Source organism: Belonocnema kinseyi, chromosome 2 (assembly GCF_010883055.1).
Source record: "Belonocnema kinseyi isolate 2016_QV_RU_SX_M_011 chromosome 2, B_treatae_v1, whole genome shotgun sequence".
In the NCBI taxonomy this organism is placed as follows: domain Eukaryota; kingdom Metazoa; phylum Arthropoda; class Insecta; order Hymenoptera; family Cynipidae; genus Belonocnema; species Belonocnema kinseyi.
This window is the reverse complement of record NC_046658.1, coordinates 104,381,068-104,395,538: the sequence shown is the minus strand read 5'-3', so window position 1 is coordinate 104,395,538 and position 14,471 is coordinate 104,381,068. Positions and strand designations below refer to the sequence as shown.

General features: G+C 29.2%; 1 protein-coding gene across 1 annotated transcript in view; it reads right to left on the bottom strand.

Moving 5' to 3' along the window:
- LOC117167082 (disintegrin and metalloproteinase domain-containing protein 10) overlaps positions 1 to 14,471 on the bottom strand; it is a 418,983-nt gene that overhangs the window by 362,708 nt on the left and 41,804 nt on the right. The window contains exon 3 of the mRNA XM_033351703.1: positions 8,972 to 9,119. Within this exon, the coding sequence (XP_033207594.1) occupies positions 8,972 to 9,119 (148 nt within the window). The remainder of the gene's footprint in view (positions 1 to 8,971; positions 9,120 to 14,471) is intronic.

The window sequence follows — 14,471 nt, the reverse complement described above, 5'->3', positions numbered from 1 at the left end:
TTTACAGATGGCCCCATACCAAAAATTCCGGAAAAATCGTTCCTTCTGAAATTTTATTTTCACGGATAGTAATTAGTTTGGCTCGCTAAACAAGCTACGTTCCACAATGCATCTTTTAACGGGTTTCAGTCCACTAACTTTTCCTCGAACATAAAAGCTCGAAGCTTTTGGGATAAAGAATGTATTTAGGAGATGGTCAAAGTCATTTGTTTTAATCCATATATAGAGTGAACATACTTTGGATATCAGCTTAACTAATTTAAAAAATATAGCAGTACAATTAAAAATATTAACGTACACCTAATTTCTGGCTCGTAAATTATACGTCGAGATATTTAAATTCTGCTCCGTTCTCAGCGATTCTTTAGAGGAATTATAATATCTTTAAAAGGTCGGACTGAACCGATGGGAAGCGATTATCAACTTCTTTTCAATTCCCAGCCACTTTACACAACTTCGAAATCCTTTCACAAAGTTCAATAGAACTTTTTTCTTAGTCTAAAAAATACAAGCTATTGCATTTAGCAGGAAATAGTTGCATGCGACAACATCATAGTTCTTTTTTTGAAAGTTAACGAGAACCACTTTGAACTGAACTTTTAATTAATGAAGGAAAATTCTTTTTTATAAGGAGATTTCTTGTTTCAATATTAGCCGGAAAGCTGTCAGGAAATTTAATTTTAGTGAAGGGTAAAAAACAGAAAATTTCCAAGAAAAGTTTAATTTGGAACAGGAAGCGTCAGAAGGAATAATCTAATATAAAATGCCTCGATCTATTACTCGAGAAGTTATACTTTTATATTCAATTTATGTACAGAAAGACAATCAGAATAAAACTATTAAGGCAAATCGTAAAATTTTATAATAGAGTTTATTGACCATTCTACGCATTGTTAAAAAAATGTTTTATTCATTGCTGCCATGCTCATATATTTCGATGCTTCACAGTAGGAACTATAAAACCAGAAAATTAGAAATTAAGATAATTTAAATTTTAATATTTCAGACTTCAGAGCCTAGAAGTATTTTAAAAGTATAATTTTTCACAAAAATAATGGAATAAATTCTTCTAAATAAAATCAATGTAGTTCAAATATTGAATTCAATATGTAACGCTTTAAGTTCTAATCTTTATATGTGATAATATTGTAATTTCAACAAAACAGATAAATTTTTAAATGAAAAAATATATTCAAATTTTAATTTGAAACCATTAATAAAAACAAGAAAAATTTTCAACAAAAAAATTAGTTTAAAAAAAAATTAGTTCAACCTCCAGCCAAGTAGTTGAATTTTCAACAACAAAAAAACGAATATTCAACAGAATAGTTGAATCGTTAACCAAAAAAGTTTCATTTCTACCAAAAGCGATGATATTTCGAAGTAATATATTAATTGGTAAACAATAACATTTATTTTCAACCAAGAAGATAAAATTCCGACCTAAAAGATTAATTTTGCAAATAATATGTTATTAATCAAACAAATAGTTCACTTTTCAATTTAAAAAAAGACTTCAACCCAGAAAATTAATTTTTTACTTAAAAACATGATTTTCCAATTCGAATAGTTGAAGTATCTATTACAAAAAAAAGACAAATTTCCAACTAAAATTATGGATCCTCAACCAAAAAAGTATTTAATCCTTAACCAAAACCGATTAATACTTTACAACAAACCAGTCATATTTTTAAACAAAATTGATGACATTTTTACTACAAAAAAATGAATTTAAAAAATCTACATATTAGACCCAAATATTTGAATTTTTAACCTACAAAAATGAATTATCATTCAAATGGTCGAAATGTTGAAGAAAAAAACTGCGACCAAAAACAGTGGCATTTTCAACCGAACAGTTATATTTTCAAGCCAAAAAGACGAATTAAGACAGTTCAATTTTCAAACCAAAAAGACCAATTTTTATGAGAAAGTTGAATTTTCAAGAAAAGGGTTAATCTTCAATGAAGATGTATTTTCTACTTCAACAAATGATTTTTCTATCCAAAAATACCGATGTTCAACAAAACAGTTGAATCTTCGACCACAAATATTTCTTTTCAAAAAAATATTTGAAGTTTCAATAAAATAATTATATTTTGAACTATATAATAAAATTTTTACCCGAAAGGATTCGTTTTTAACCTTCAATTTATTCGTAAACTTTTCATTTCAAAAGAATGAACTTTTAATAAAACACAGGTGAGTTTTCTTATTGGGTTCCATTAATTCAGTTTGCATTTAGGTAAACAAAGGGGAAAATAAGTATTCTTTAAAAACTGAGAAAAGGGAATTTAGGGGAATAGTGTGAAGTCTGATATTAAATAAAAATTTCATACCACAGATTACTATAGACTTCGTACATAGATTAATTAAGTTTTATTTTTTTAGAACAAGTCTAAAATGAGGTGGATTGTAGTGACTAACGTATTATTTTCCTTTAAAGAGTGACTCTAGTAACTTTAGGATATATTCAATTATAGATACACGCAGTTATAAAGTGCCTTTTTCACATACACACAAATACACAGTAATCTGTTAAACATTTAGTAGAGTCAATACAAAAAAAAAATATTGTTCATACACTTGCTACGAAATGAAGTGTATTTCATATTTTTTGTAATTATTGTGCTATTATTCTTAAAATACACATATCTTGAACGAACATTTCATGTTATATATGGTGTTGTGCCACCTTACGTTTTCAAAAAAACATTTAAAAAACCGTAAGACCCATTTTTACTCCTCGCATAATTTAGGGCTCATTGAGGAGGTGAATTTTCAGTAGAATCATTTTTATTACGTTTTACAGCAGTCTTGAACCAACTTACTGGTAAGCTATTGAAAACACTATTTTTTACAAAAAATAGTAGAGCCCAAAATTTAGGACTACGGGCCCAAATTAGTCCTGAATGAGCCCTAAATTATGCGAGGAGTAAAAGTGTATTTTATGGTTTTGTTCATGCTTTTTTTGTAACGTTAAGGTGGAACAGTACCATATATAACAAAAAAAAGGGTAAAGGAAATATCGCGCGAACTTCGGTCGACGATTTTTCAGCAGCCTTAAATTAGCCTTAAATTATGCAAGAGAAAAGAAAATAAAATATTTTGTTTTGCCAAATTTGTTTAAAATATAATTGTTTAAACACTTATTTTTAATTATCATATTCCCAGAGCCCTAAATGAGCACTAAAATATTCTATAAAGTGAATTTTCAGTAAAATAATTTTTATTACGTTTTACAGCAGTCTTGAACCAACTCATTATTAAGCTATTGCAAACACTATTTTTTACAAAAAATACTAAAGCCCACAATTTTTGACTACGGGCCCAAATTAGTCCTCAGTGAGCCCTAAATTATGCGAGGATTGAAAATGGGTTTTATGGTTTTCTTCATGTATTTTTGATAACGTTAAGGTGACACAACACCATATATAACAAGAAAAAAAGGGCAAGGAAATATCGCGCGACCTTCGGTCGGTGATTTTTCAAGAGCCTTAAATGAGCCTGAAATTATGCCAGAGAAAAGAAAAGAAATTTTTGTTGGCAAATTTGTTTAAACAATTTTTTGTTTCATTCAAATGTCATATTTATGGAGGCCTACGTGAGCCTTAACATAGAGTAAAGGAATACAATTATTTACTTCATTTTTACTAGAATTGTTTAAACAAAAATTGTCTAAAGAATCTTTTTTTAATTTTTCATTATCATATTCCCAGAGCCCTAAATGAGCCCTAAATTATTGTATAAGATTAATTTTCCGTGAAATGATTTTTAGCACGTTTTACAGCAATGTTCAGCCAGCTTAACGTTAAGCTGGCGCAAACGCTATTTTTTACAAAAAATAAAAGAGCCCAAAATTTGGGACCATGGGCCCAAATTAGCCCTAAATGAGCCCTAAATTATGAAATAGGTTACATCTCTATACCTTAATAGCGTTGTGCCAGCTTAACATACCTCATATATTTGGCCACCAGGCACTTCAATACCCCATTTAATTAATATGGGAGATTTTAGGTTTTCGAAAAATTGAATTGTACTTTGGGGTTTAATCGAAAAGCACCAAGGTTTTTTTTTAGGTAGTAAAGAGGAGTGTCTACGAAATAAAATGATACTAATAACTTTTATTTTTAAACCACTCTTCTCCCGCTTCCACAACGCCCCAAATATGACCCAAAAATTAAGAAAACTAAATTTTTACTAGGGGTAACGGCAGGTAAAAAATTTAAGTTATTAGTATGGTTTTATTTCGTAGATGCTCCTCTTCAATGCCTAAAAAACTTGGCATGTTTCGATCAAACCCTGAAGTATGAGTTCAATTTTTCTAAAATACAAAATTTCCACATGTTAATTAAATGGAATTTTGATATGCCCGGTGACACGTATTGATATTTGAATTTCGAAAAGAAACATTACAGATTTTCGTCCTGCGGAAATGCCCTCTAGAGTGGAAAAAATGTTGCAATGAATTTTTGGGCCACTCTAATGCGTATATTGGCATCTATTTAACTGCACGGAAAGTTGTTCGTAAACCACTTTCCTGTGGTATACTTCGAAAGCTGGAACGGATTTCATAAGTGGTGCTTAAACTGAAATGTATCAGCTAACAAGCTTCTTTTTGGAATGCGCTAACTTCTTGAGATTCTTGATGCTGAGCTAGCTTATGGAATATAAAAGTGACTTTATTAAATTAATTCTATTCACTATTCCTCCAACCCAGGATGGTCGAATAACTTAACATTTGCAAAATTCCCTGACTTTTCCAATCTTGAAGTATTGTAAACATAGAATGAATTTTTAAGAAAACAGTTAAATTGTCATTCCAAAAATATGAATTTTTATCAAACAGAAACAATTTCCATTTAAAATTCAGTTAAATTTAAATAAAAATATTTAATCAAATGCCCAGGCGGAAATATTATATACACTGTAAAAAAAGATTTGTGTAAAATTACAAAGTTTCGGAAAATTAAATATTGTATCATTGTAAATATCACACACTTCACTGTGTGATTTTACAAAAGTATGTTAAATTACATCCTCTAGCGATGTAAATAAAAGGACCCTCGAACAGCAGTGTAATATTACACACTCGATAAAAATAAAATTCATTATATAACATTCATAACATTCTTTCTTACGAATTTTAGATTCAGAAGAGAAAATTCAGTCGCAGCGTGCAAAAATACCATGCGTCGGTAAAATCACTTTCCAGTGATTGAAAATTACATCGAGAATTTTAATTTTATCAAAGATCTTTGATTTCACCCTGACGGAAACTGTAAGATTTTTTATTTATAATTAATTTCGAATAATTAATCAAATAATATGTGAATACAAAAGTGTCTCTCGTGTTCGTTGTTTATCAATGCCTTCATCCTTCAATTTTGGAGCATTTTTATTTTTAATCCGAGGAAATTGACAGCTATGTTCAACTTTTTTGACAGCTTTCACACAAAGTAGACCGAATCCGAGCTATTCCTATTTTGCCTTTTATATTTTCTGCTATTAGAACGGAAAAAATGCGGTTATTCAAAACGTATATTTCATATATTTGTTACGGAATATTGAAACATCAAAAAAATACCCATAGTATCTTATGTGTTTTAGGTAAGTGGTAACGTGTCCGCCTTGTGTTTCTTCAATCTCCATGAAATTGTACGAATTTTCAGCTTTCAAGTATTCGAAACCTGTCGCTCTGATAAATTTTATTTTATTTTATTCTTTCACATAATGAATTTTACATTTTCGCATGTAAAATTATCGGCCGAATTGGAATATCACAACAGATTCGTAAAGTTACTCCGATACACGAGGGTCTTTTTATTGACATCCACCAGAGATGTCAAATTCAATAGATTTTTTTTACAGTGTATAGTTTGTATACAGTGTGAAGTATTATATATAATATTGATTTGTTTTATACATTTTTTGTATAAAACAAATGAATATTCTATATAAAACTTCACACAATATATAAACTATTTATCATTTTTCCGCCAGGGTAGATGAATTTCCAACTAAAAAGATGAATCTACGAAAAAAATTTTTTGACCAAGTATTTAAACTTTTAACCAAAAAATACCAATTTTTCACAAAAAAGAAGAATATTCTTTAAAAAAAAAAAGGATTTTTCAAACTAAAAATATCAGTCTACCATCGAAAAGACGAATTTTTAATAAATAATTATTTTTTAGTCAAGAAAGAACAAAAGATTTCTTCCAAATTGTTGAAATTTTTAATCAAAAGACGACTTTTCTGTAAAACCGTTGAATTTTCAAACAAAAAATAGAATTTTCCACAAAGTATTTCAACTTTTATTTAAGTACCTAGTTGAATATTCAATTTTTTTAAAATTCAAACAGAAATGGAATAGCTACATTTCCAGTTTCAATGATTGATTTTCAATCTAAAAAAATGAGTTTTTAACATCGTAATTAAACTTTCAATCAACGAGAGAAATTTTCAAATACAAATTATTAATCTTCAACTTGAATAGTCAAATTTTCAGTTGAAAAAAAAAATTAATTTTTAACCAAGAGCAAACAAGTTTTGTACCAAAGAGATGAATTTTGAACTTAAATGACAATTCTTTGAAGAAAAAAATTTGGTTAACAAAGTGGTGCAAACTTCAAACAATTATTTATATTTTCATCCAAAAAAGATTAATTCTCAATAAATCATGCGATAGTAGATACTCCAAACAAAAAATATTTTAATTTAAAACGAAAATCATTTAAATTTAACCAAAAAAAAACGAATCTTCAAACAAAGTAGTTGAATACTCGCCCGAAGAACATTAATTTTCATCCCGCTGTCGCATTTAAAGAAGCTGAAATTTCAACTAATGGAAATTAATATTTTTAACTAAAATGACAAATTTAAACAAACTTTTTGAATTTTCAAGAACAAAGTTAACTTTTTCCGCAAACATTTCGAATTTTAACACACAAAAAAAGATATTTTTTTCAATACCGATGAATTTTCACCAAAAAGGAATTTTTTTAAACACAATTATAGAAATACTAACCAAATGATAAATTAATACAAAGTGAAAAAAGAATGAATTTAAAATTTTGTATCCCTTACAGTTATTTAAAGTGCCCTTCCGCTCTGGTCAAAAAGTAGGAAAATGAGAACATAAAACTTGAGCTTTATAAATTCTGTATATAATTATCAAGTATATATGTTCCAGTATTAAAAATGGCAAGTAGTTTGAGTGTGAAGAGAATCAAAGCCATATGAAATTCACCCCATATGGTTCGACGGCCCCCATCCGGGTATAACCGAATCAAAGACGTTGCTTAACTTCGATGATCGATCGAGAAACCAAAAACAATGTAATGTCGCCAAGCGGACATATACAATAACTATATTATATTTATTTTCTAAATTATATCTTTTCTTTATACTATTTTTCTGCGTTAATTACTTTATTTTAAATATTTTTGAAGTTTTAAAGTTTGCTTTCGCAATATTGTTAACACAATTTAGAATTATTTGATTAATTTCTTAACTAAACAATTCTTTAAATCGCTATCTGTGTTGCGTTTTAGATCAATTTAAAAAACATCACAGTTTCAAGAATCATACTAAAATTTTTTAATTACGAATTATTTAAAAATTAGCTATGTAAGTTTGAAAAAGTATGAAGTTTACTTAAATTTATGAAGATCTATTGTACATTAGGGTGTTTACGGTTTAGTCAAAATCGCGATTTTTGTTTTTTTGACACCTTAAAGCGTAAATTTTGTTTTCGCAGGAAATAGTTATTCTGTATTATTTCAGATTATAAGAAAAAAACGCCCAAGAAGTCGCCGAAGTTTCACTTTAATTAGTTAACTGAAAAAATAAAGATCGAAGTAAATTATATTGACCTATATATCACTTGTGGTAGATCGATCAAGTTATTTCTATACCCTACTTTAGCTCAAAAGTGATTTTTAAAACGAAAAATAGAAGAAAAAACGTGGCAGTCGCTTACTTGAACGAGTTTAAAAGTTTTTTTTTTAATTGAGACTCTAAATATACTAGAAATAGATTTCAAAGTATTGAGTTTGCAATAGCAGAGATTATTGTCAAGCATGTGGAATGTATTTCCCAAAAATTTTACGTTTACAGAAAAATTTTCGATACTGCTCAGTTTTATTTTTGCTTATATCAATTTTTTTTAAATTAAATAATGTTTATTGTATCACAATCATTTTATTTGTGTACAACGCATGCGTTCTGCGTCAATGTTTTTCGGAATCAAAGAAAATTGATTTTAATAAAATATTCCCTCACAAAAAAAATAAATTTCTTTGATTATAAGAATCATTTTTCTATATGTAGAGGAGAGTACCCAAATATGAGATACCAACTCTGGCGTGATTGTCGGAATTCTATGTACTGAATTTAAAAGTAATATAGGTCATTTTAAAGGAAATTTAGTTTGTCATAAGAAGCTCAAATAAAAAATTTTATTACAATTTTTTTTTTATGCTGAAAATACAAAAAATGTAAATAAATAGGGTTTAAAGAATTCCCTTCCAAGAACTCGACCACCATCGATTTTACAAAAAGTTCGCCTATAATCTTTAGAAGCCCAATGAAAAATGGACTATACCACGAAATTACTCTTTCTTCAAAGGCTACAAGTTAGTGATAGAACCAACAGAGTGGGTCTCTTAGTTTAGCTGATACCCTGCTTTCGCGTATTACGAGAATATCTCATATTCGAGTACTCTCCTCTATATGTTATGAATTTGGATATGCTTAATAAATTCGTCGACCATCATTTATCGACATATAGCTGTCTATAATGAGCCGATTAAATTTTGTATTGCAAACATACTTCTTTTGAAGGCTTTTTGTACAATTCTGTTAAGCAATTTCACTTTTTTTAAGTTTATGTTTTTAAAGATTGCTCTATAAAAAAGATCTAATTACAGCATGAGAATATTTGAATAATTGGATTTTGCTGACTCACCTGTCGAGGACGCGAACATGTAAAATTAGCGGTTGATCCCTGATGTCGTCGGGAGCGTCGCGACGCACCCTATCGCGATGTCGTCGCAAGGCAGTCGCGTCGTACCAGGCTGGTTCATAATGTCTGATGTACGTCCCATGCGTAATCCCTAAAACAAACAAGCAGCTAGATTAATAGTTGAATACCATGGATCGCTATTTCTGGTAAGTTTTCTCTCACCTCTCTTTCCTTCTTCAAACAAAAAACGTTCAGTAAAGAATTCGAACCATGGACTCGCCTTTCTTATTCATTATTCTTTATAACCCATGCATTCCAAACTTGTACTGTCATATGCTCTCAACCATATGTATATTATATATTAATAAAAATAGATATTAAAAAACCTACTCATGAAACATTAACATAATGGAAACTGTAATTAAAATTATATTTAAAAATATCTAAAATGTTGCACTACAGAACTACAAAATCAACAAAATTGTAATTTTTCAAGGGAACGAAAACAAATTCTATAGAATCGAAATTACCATTTGATGGTAAAATAAAAGTCCACACCTGAGATGAGATATTCCTCAATAGACGCAAAAAAGTTTAAATGCAAAAAGAAATCCAGTGGCGAGAAATAGAATGCGGACTTTGTCAACCTGAAAATTACAGGAAACAAATATTGGAATGACTCGGATGTGGATCGCGATGAAAAGTGCAATCTTCGGTTTAAACAAAACATAACAATTTTACTCCTTGCATATTGAGCTGTTTATTTCGAGGGAAATGAAACTGACGATTTTTTGCGAAGAGGTCCAAAAATAGAAGACAAGTATGTGTTTTTTTATATTAGTAAACCAAAAAAAACTTCAAGACATATCGTTTCTAATAACAAGGTAAGAAACTGAGCAAACCAAAATTTTAAAAAGTGTTTTTTTTATATAGAGGATGAAGATTTTATGTTAGAATTTAATTGGTACTTTGATACTGAAAAAAGTGTCAAATAATAGTATTTCAAGGCTTTCACTTTAGAAAAATAAGTACTATTTAATGAAAAAGAAAAAAACTCGATGAAATGCATACAAAATTCAAGGTGAATGATTTAAAAATTCAAGTGAATTATAAAATCCCAAATATGCCACTGATTTCAGTAAAACATTAGAGAATTTAGAAAAATACAAGGGAAATTAAAACAATTTGATAAACTGCCTAAGAATGAAAGGTGAGTTGTACAGACTTCAGGATCAATTAAAACAAATATGTGTTTCATCGACTTAATTAAGTAGAACTGCGTGAATTTAGAAGAATTCAAGTGAATTTAAAAGAATCCAATGAGAATGAAAAAATTGAAAAAATTCCAAAGAATTCAAAAAAAAATTTAATGATTCATGACACATTAATAAGAATTTAAGGTGGATTCCAAATAAATATAAATGAATTGAAAAAACTTCAAAAAATCCCAAATATATCAGTGATTACTGACAAAAATGCATTCAGTTTAAAATAATTCGAATAAAAAAATGTCCATCTAACTGAGTAAAATAGGAAATAACAGAATTTAGAGAAAATTTAATTGAATTTAAGCGAACTAAAAAAACGAATTACATCAGATTCTAGTGAATCTAGAGAAATTATAAGAATTTCATGGAATTCATTAAAATTGAAGGCGAATTAAACAAATTTGAAGTGAATAGAACACAAATTTTTTTAAAATTGTATATCATTGAATTAATTCAAGTTGAAATAAATTAAGAAACATTTATGGCAATTTGAAAGAATTAAGGACTAAGTGATAAGAATTCAGTATGAATTCAAAGTGAAATGAAATGAATTAAAACCATTTAAAAATCAAAAATATTCCATTGATTTCAGTGAAATTTGAATTTCGAAGAATTTAGGAAAATTCAAAATAATTTAATGAAATTCATAAGAACTCGTGATAAATTAGAAATAATTCAAGTGAATAGAACAAGTTTGTTGGAATGCAAAAAACTGCATTGAGTTCAAGTAAATAGGAGTGAATAGAATTAGTGAATAAAAATCCGATAAAAGCGAGATGAATTTAAAAGTCTTCAGGGTGAATCAAAATAAATTTTAATTCAAAAAAAGTTCTTCGAATTCAGTGGATTTAAATAGAATTTCAAAAAATAAAGTGATCTTATTACTTTAAAAATGACTGCAGTAACTTTATCATAGAAAAGTGACTAAAAAGTGATTTGAGAAAAAAAGTGACTATTAAAAATAAGATTTCGAACAAATGTTGGTTATCTAGACTGTACTGGAACCGTTTACTCATGCAATTATATTTATTTAACAATAATTAAACAAATTCATAACGTAAAAAATATTAATTGCAGCTCCCACTTAGATGAAGCGTAGATTTATTCACTCGTCTGACTCATATCAGATGGATCTACTGTGAAATTTTGACGCAATATATATATGGTATATGTTATGTACTTTCTGTTGATCCAATTATCTTGCTATATTATTATCAGTCGAAAATAGGATACACAATCATTGTTCCAATTTGATCAATAGATTCAGAAAAACAACATATTTATTAGGCATATTTTTTCAATATGAAAAATTAGTTGAGCAGAAACAAAACATAGAAAATAAGTAGCCATGTTTTTATTTTTCGAGATTTTTATATCTTTTTCCGGTTACTTACCACAACAAAAATGGCCTCAATTATTAAAAAATGAAACAACCGAATATTTATACTCGTTCAGAAATTGCAGCACTTTGAAAAAATGCTGTTATTTTGCTACAATAAGGTTAATATCAACAGGTTCTAAGAATTAAAATTTTTTGGCCAAATGGTGAAAAACTTGTTCCTTTAGTTTCATTGCAGAATCATATAGCTGCCATAATCTGGGACTAAGCAAATTGTTTTTTTTCGGTGCTCAGAGTCCAAGAAAGAATTTAAACCAGTATCGATTCTTCACATATATCATCTATATCTAACTCTATTTCGTTCTATGAAGAACAAAAATACACATTTTATTCACAAAAAACTATTTAATTATTATTATGTGGGGCGACCTTGCCCCACAATGTGGGGTTAAGTCGCTCACTCACAAAAAACGAGAAAGAAATGTTTTGAACGGACAACTTTACAGAGAAAGTAAGGTATTTTTGATCTCTTAAACGGAGTTTTTATCGAAGGAAACCGGTTTCTCCCACATACGCGACTTAGCCCCATTTTACGGCATTTCAATATCAATTTATTCTGGAATGCACAGAGAAAAATGTTTGGTTGGAAAAATAAAAGTTTGCTTATCTCAAATAAATATTTTGGTTGATATAGAAGCAACGAAACTACTTAGTTGAGCAAACAATATTATTTTGTTGGGCCGCTCTGTTGATCCAAGCAAGCAATTTGGTATGCTTAACATTTGTTGTGCGCAAAAAAAAACATTTTCTCGGTTGACAATATATACTTTACAAAATTAACAATTTTTTTGTAAAATAATTCAAATTATTGGTTTAAATAACAGCATGGTTGTGTTGAAGGAAAACTTGTATTTTGCTATTATAAAAAATATCTTACTTATGCGAAAAACTATAAAGTGAGAAAAGTTCATTGTTTCAATGAAATGCGTTCAATTTGAAAGGATTTGCTTAATTAAGCAAATTAAATTTTTTTAAGAAAATCGATTATCTTAATTTAGCTTTTTCTTCAACCCCTACACTGAGAAAACTATATCGCACAAATTACAATATATATCGTAATTCCTGCGCTATATATCGAAATTATCGCATTATAATAGCGCAAAATCGTGATATCGTACATTGCAAGTTTTTACATTACATACCGCATAATTATGCAATCTATAACGTAAGAAATGGGGATTCCCATCCGTCAGTTACATTTTGCGCTTTTGCTAAATTGTATTAAGTAAGTTCTAATTCGTTTACAATAATGTGATTTATTTCGGAGGAAATATATCAGTAAGTACATATTTTTTTGTGTTTTCTGTCGTAGATTCTACATGTGTTACTGAAATGTGCTCACTTCAGCGCGACGCAGTCGACGAGTTCAGAATTATTTTCCTAACCTCAATGAAACTTTCGCCGAAAAACGTTTAATCATTAACAGTTACAGGTACAGGTCTTACCTGCAGCAAATTTTTAATTTTCTCTGTGATTGTTTTAAATCTAGAGTCCCGATTTATAGCTCGAACTGACTCATACTCTGCCTTTTTCCCATTGCTGCTAAGGACGCCGTAGCAGACGACATCAACAAAATTTAGCTTCATTTTTGTCTGTGATATTAGTGCATTATAATATCGTACAAAGCTCCGGCACCTGATTGTACGTTATCATATTGCGCTTTCTTGCAATATAGAGGTTTTGCGATATCATTGTGCAATATCTTTTTCTCCGTGTACCGTCTCACCTTTTGTCACATCATTATTAATTATTGAGTGCAAAATTATCATAAATAAACGAATTGTCAAAATAAGTACTTTTTTCAGAAGAAATTCATTTTTTACTAATCTACTTTACAAATCAAAACCGTAAATTGTTTGTGTACTTAATACACCCTAAAGTACTTTGTAAAATCATTTCAGAAATGTCCGCAATGTTATTTTTGTTACTAACTCTTAATTATTAATTCAAATTTAAAATATCTGACCGCCATTTTGGATTTTTGAAATTCGAAATGTTAGACCTCAGATTCGAATTCAGCGACCCAAAAAACCTTCGGTAAAAAAATTGACCAAAATTTTCGATGCAAGAAATAATATAAAAAACTATGTTCAGAATCCTAACTTCCATAATCAAATCGAGGAAACTCACTATCAAAACTGTCCCTTTCGATATGAATCGAACTCCTAGCAGCACACACAGAACTTTCTTTTATTCAAAACTACTTTCAAAACCTCGGAGATCAAAACTAGAATAAGTTCCTTTCTCTGGCATATCAAATGATATCATCCATTTTGAAATGGGTGATAGAAAACTGTTTAACACAAGTATTTTATGCAACACGAGTATGTTTTCCTTGCTTTCTGGGCGTGGTTTGAAGCAAAATAGGAAGTTGTTGATGGTGGATTACTTTACCGTCCTAGTCCGACAAAGTGCACTTTATTGTCCGCGGAAAATTCGAGCGCACGCGCATTTATTACTTCAAATCACTCCCACTAACCTGCATGGCCCTTGTCCCTTTAAACTAACCTCAAACCTGAGAAATAATTTTATGAGAAAACTCATAAACTTTACTTTTATTATTACATAAAATATTGTGTGTACCGAGCCAACGAAGTCTTTTTACGGCCGAGCGTGACTGCAAAAACGAGTCGCAGCCGAGGCTAATTCGCTGCCTTGGTGCACAATATATTTACTATTGTTACAGTAACTTTCGTATTTTTTCTCAGTATGAAATCAGCATTATTATGAAACTTAAGTTCCTATCAAAAGCAGTGTGATTTCATTTTTTTCAAAACCACTTCTATAGTACGATATTCGGAGCAGTAGATAAGTTTATAACTTTAAGAAGAAACTT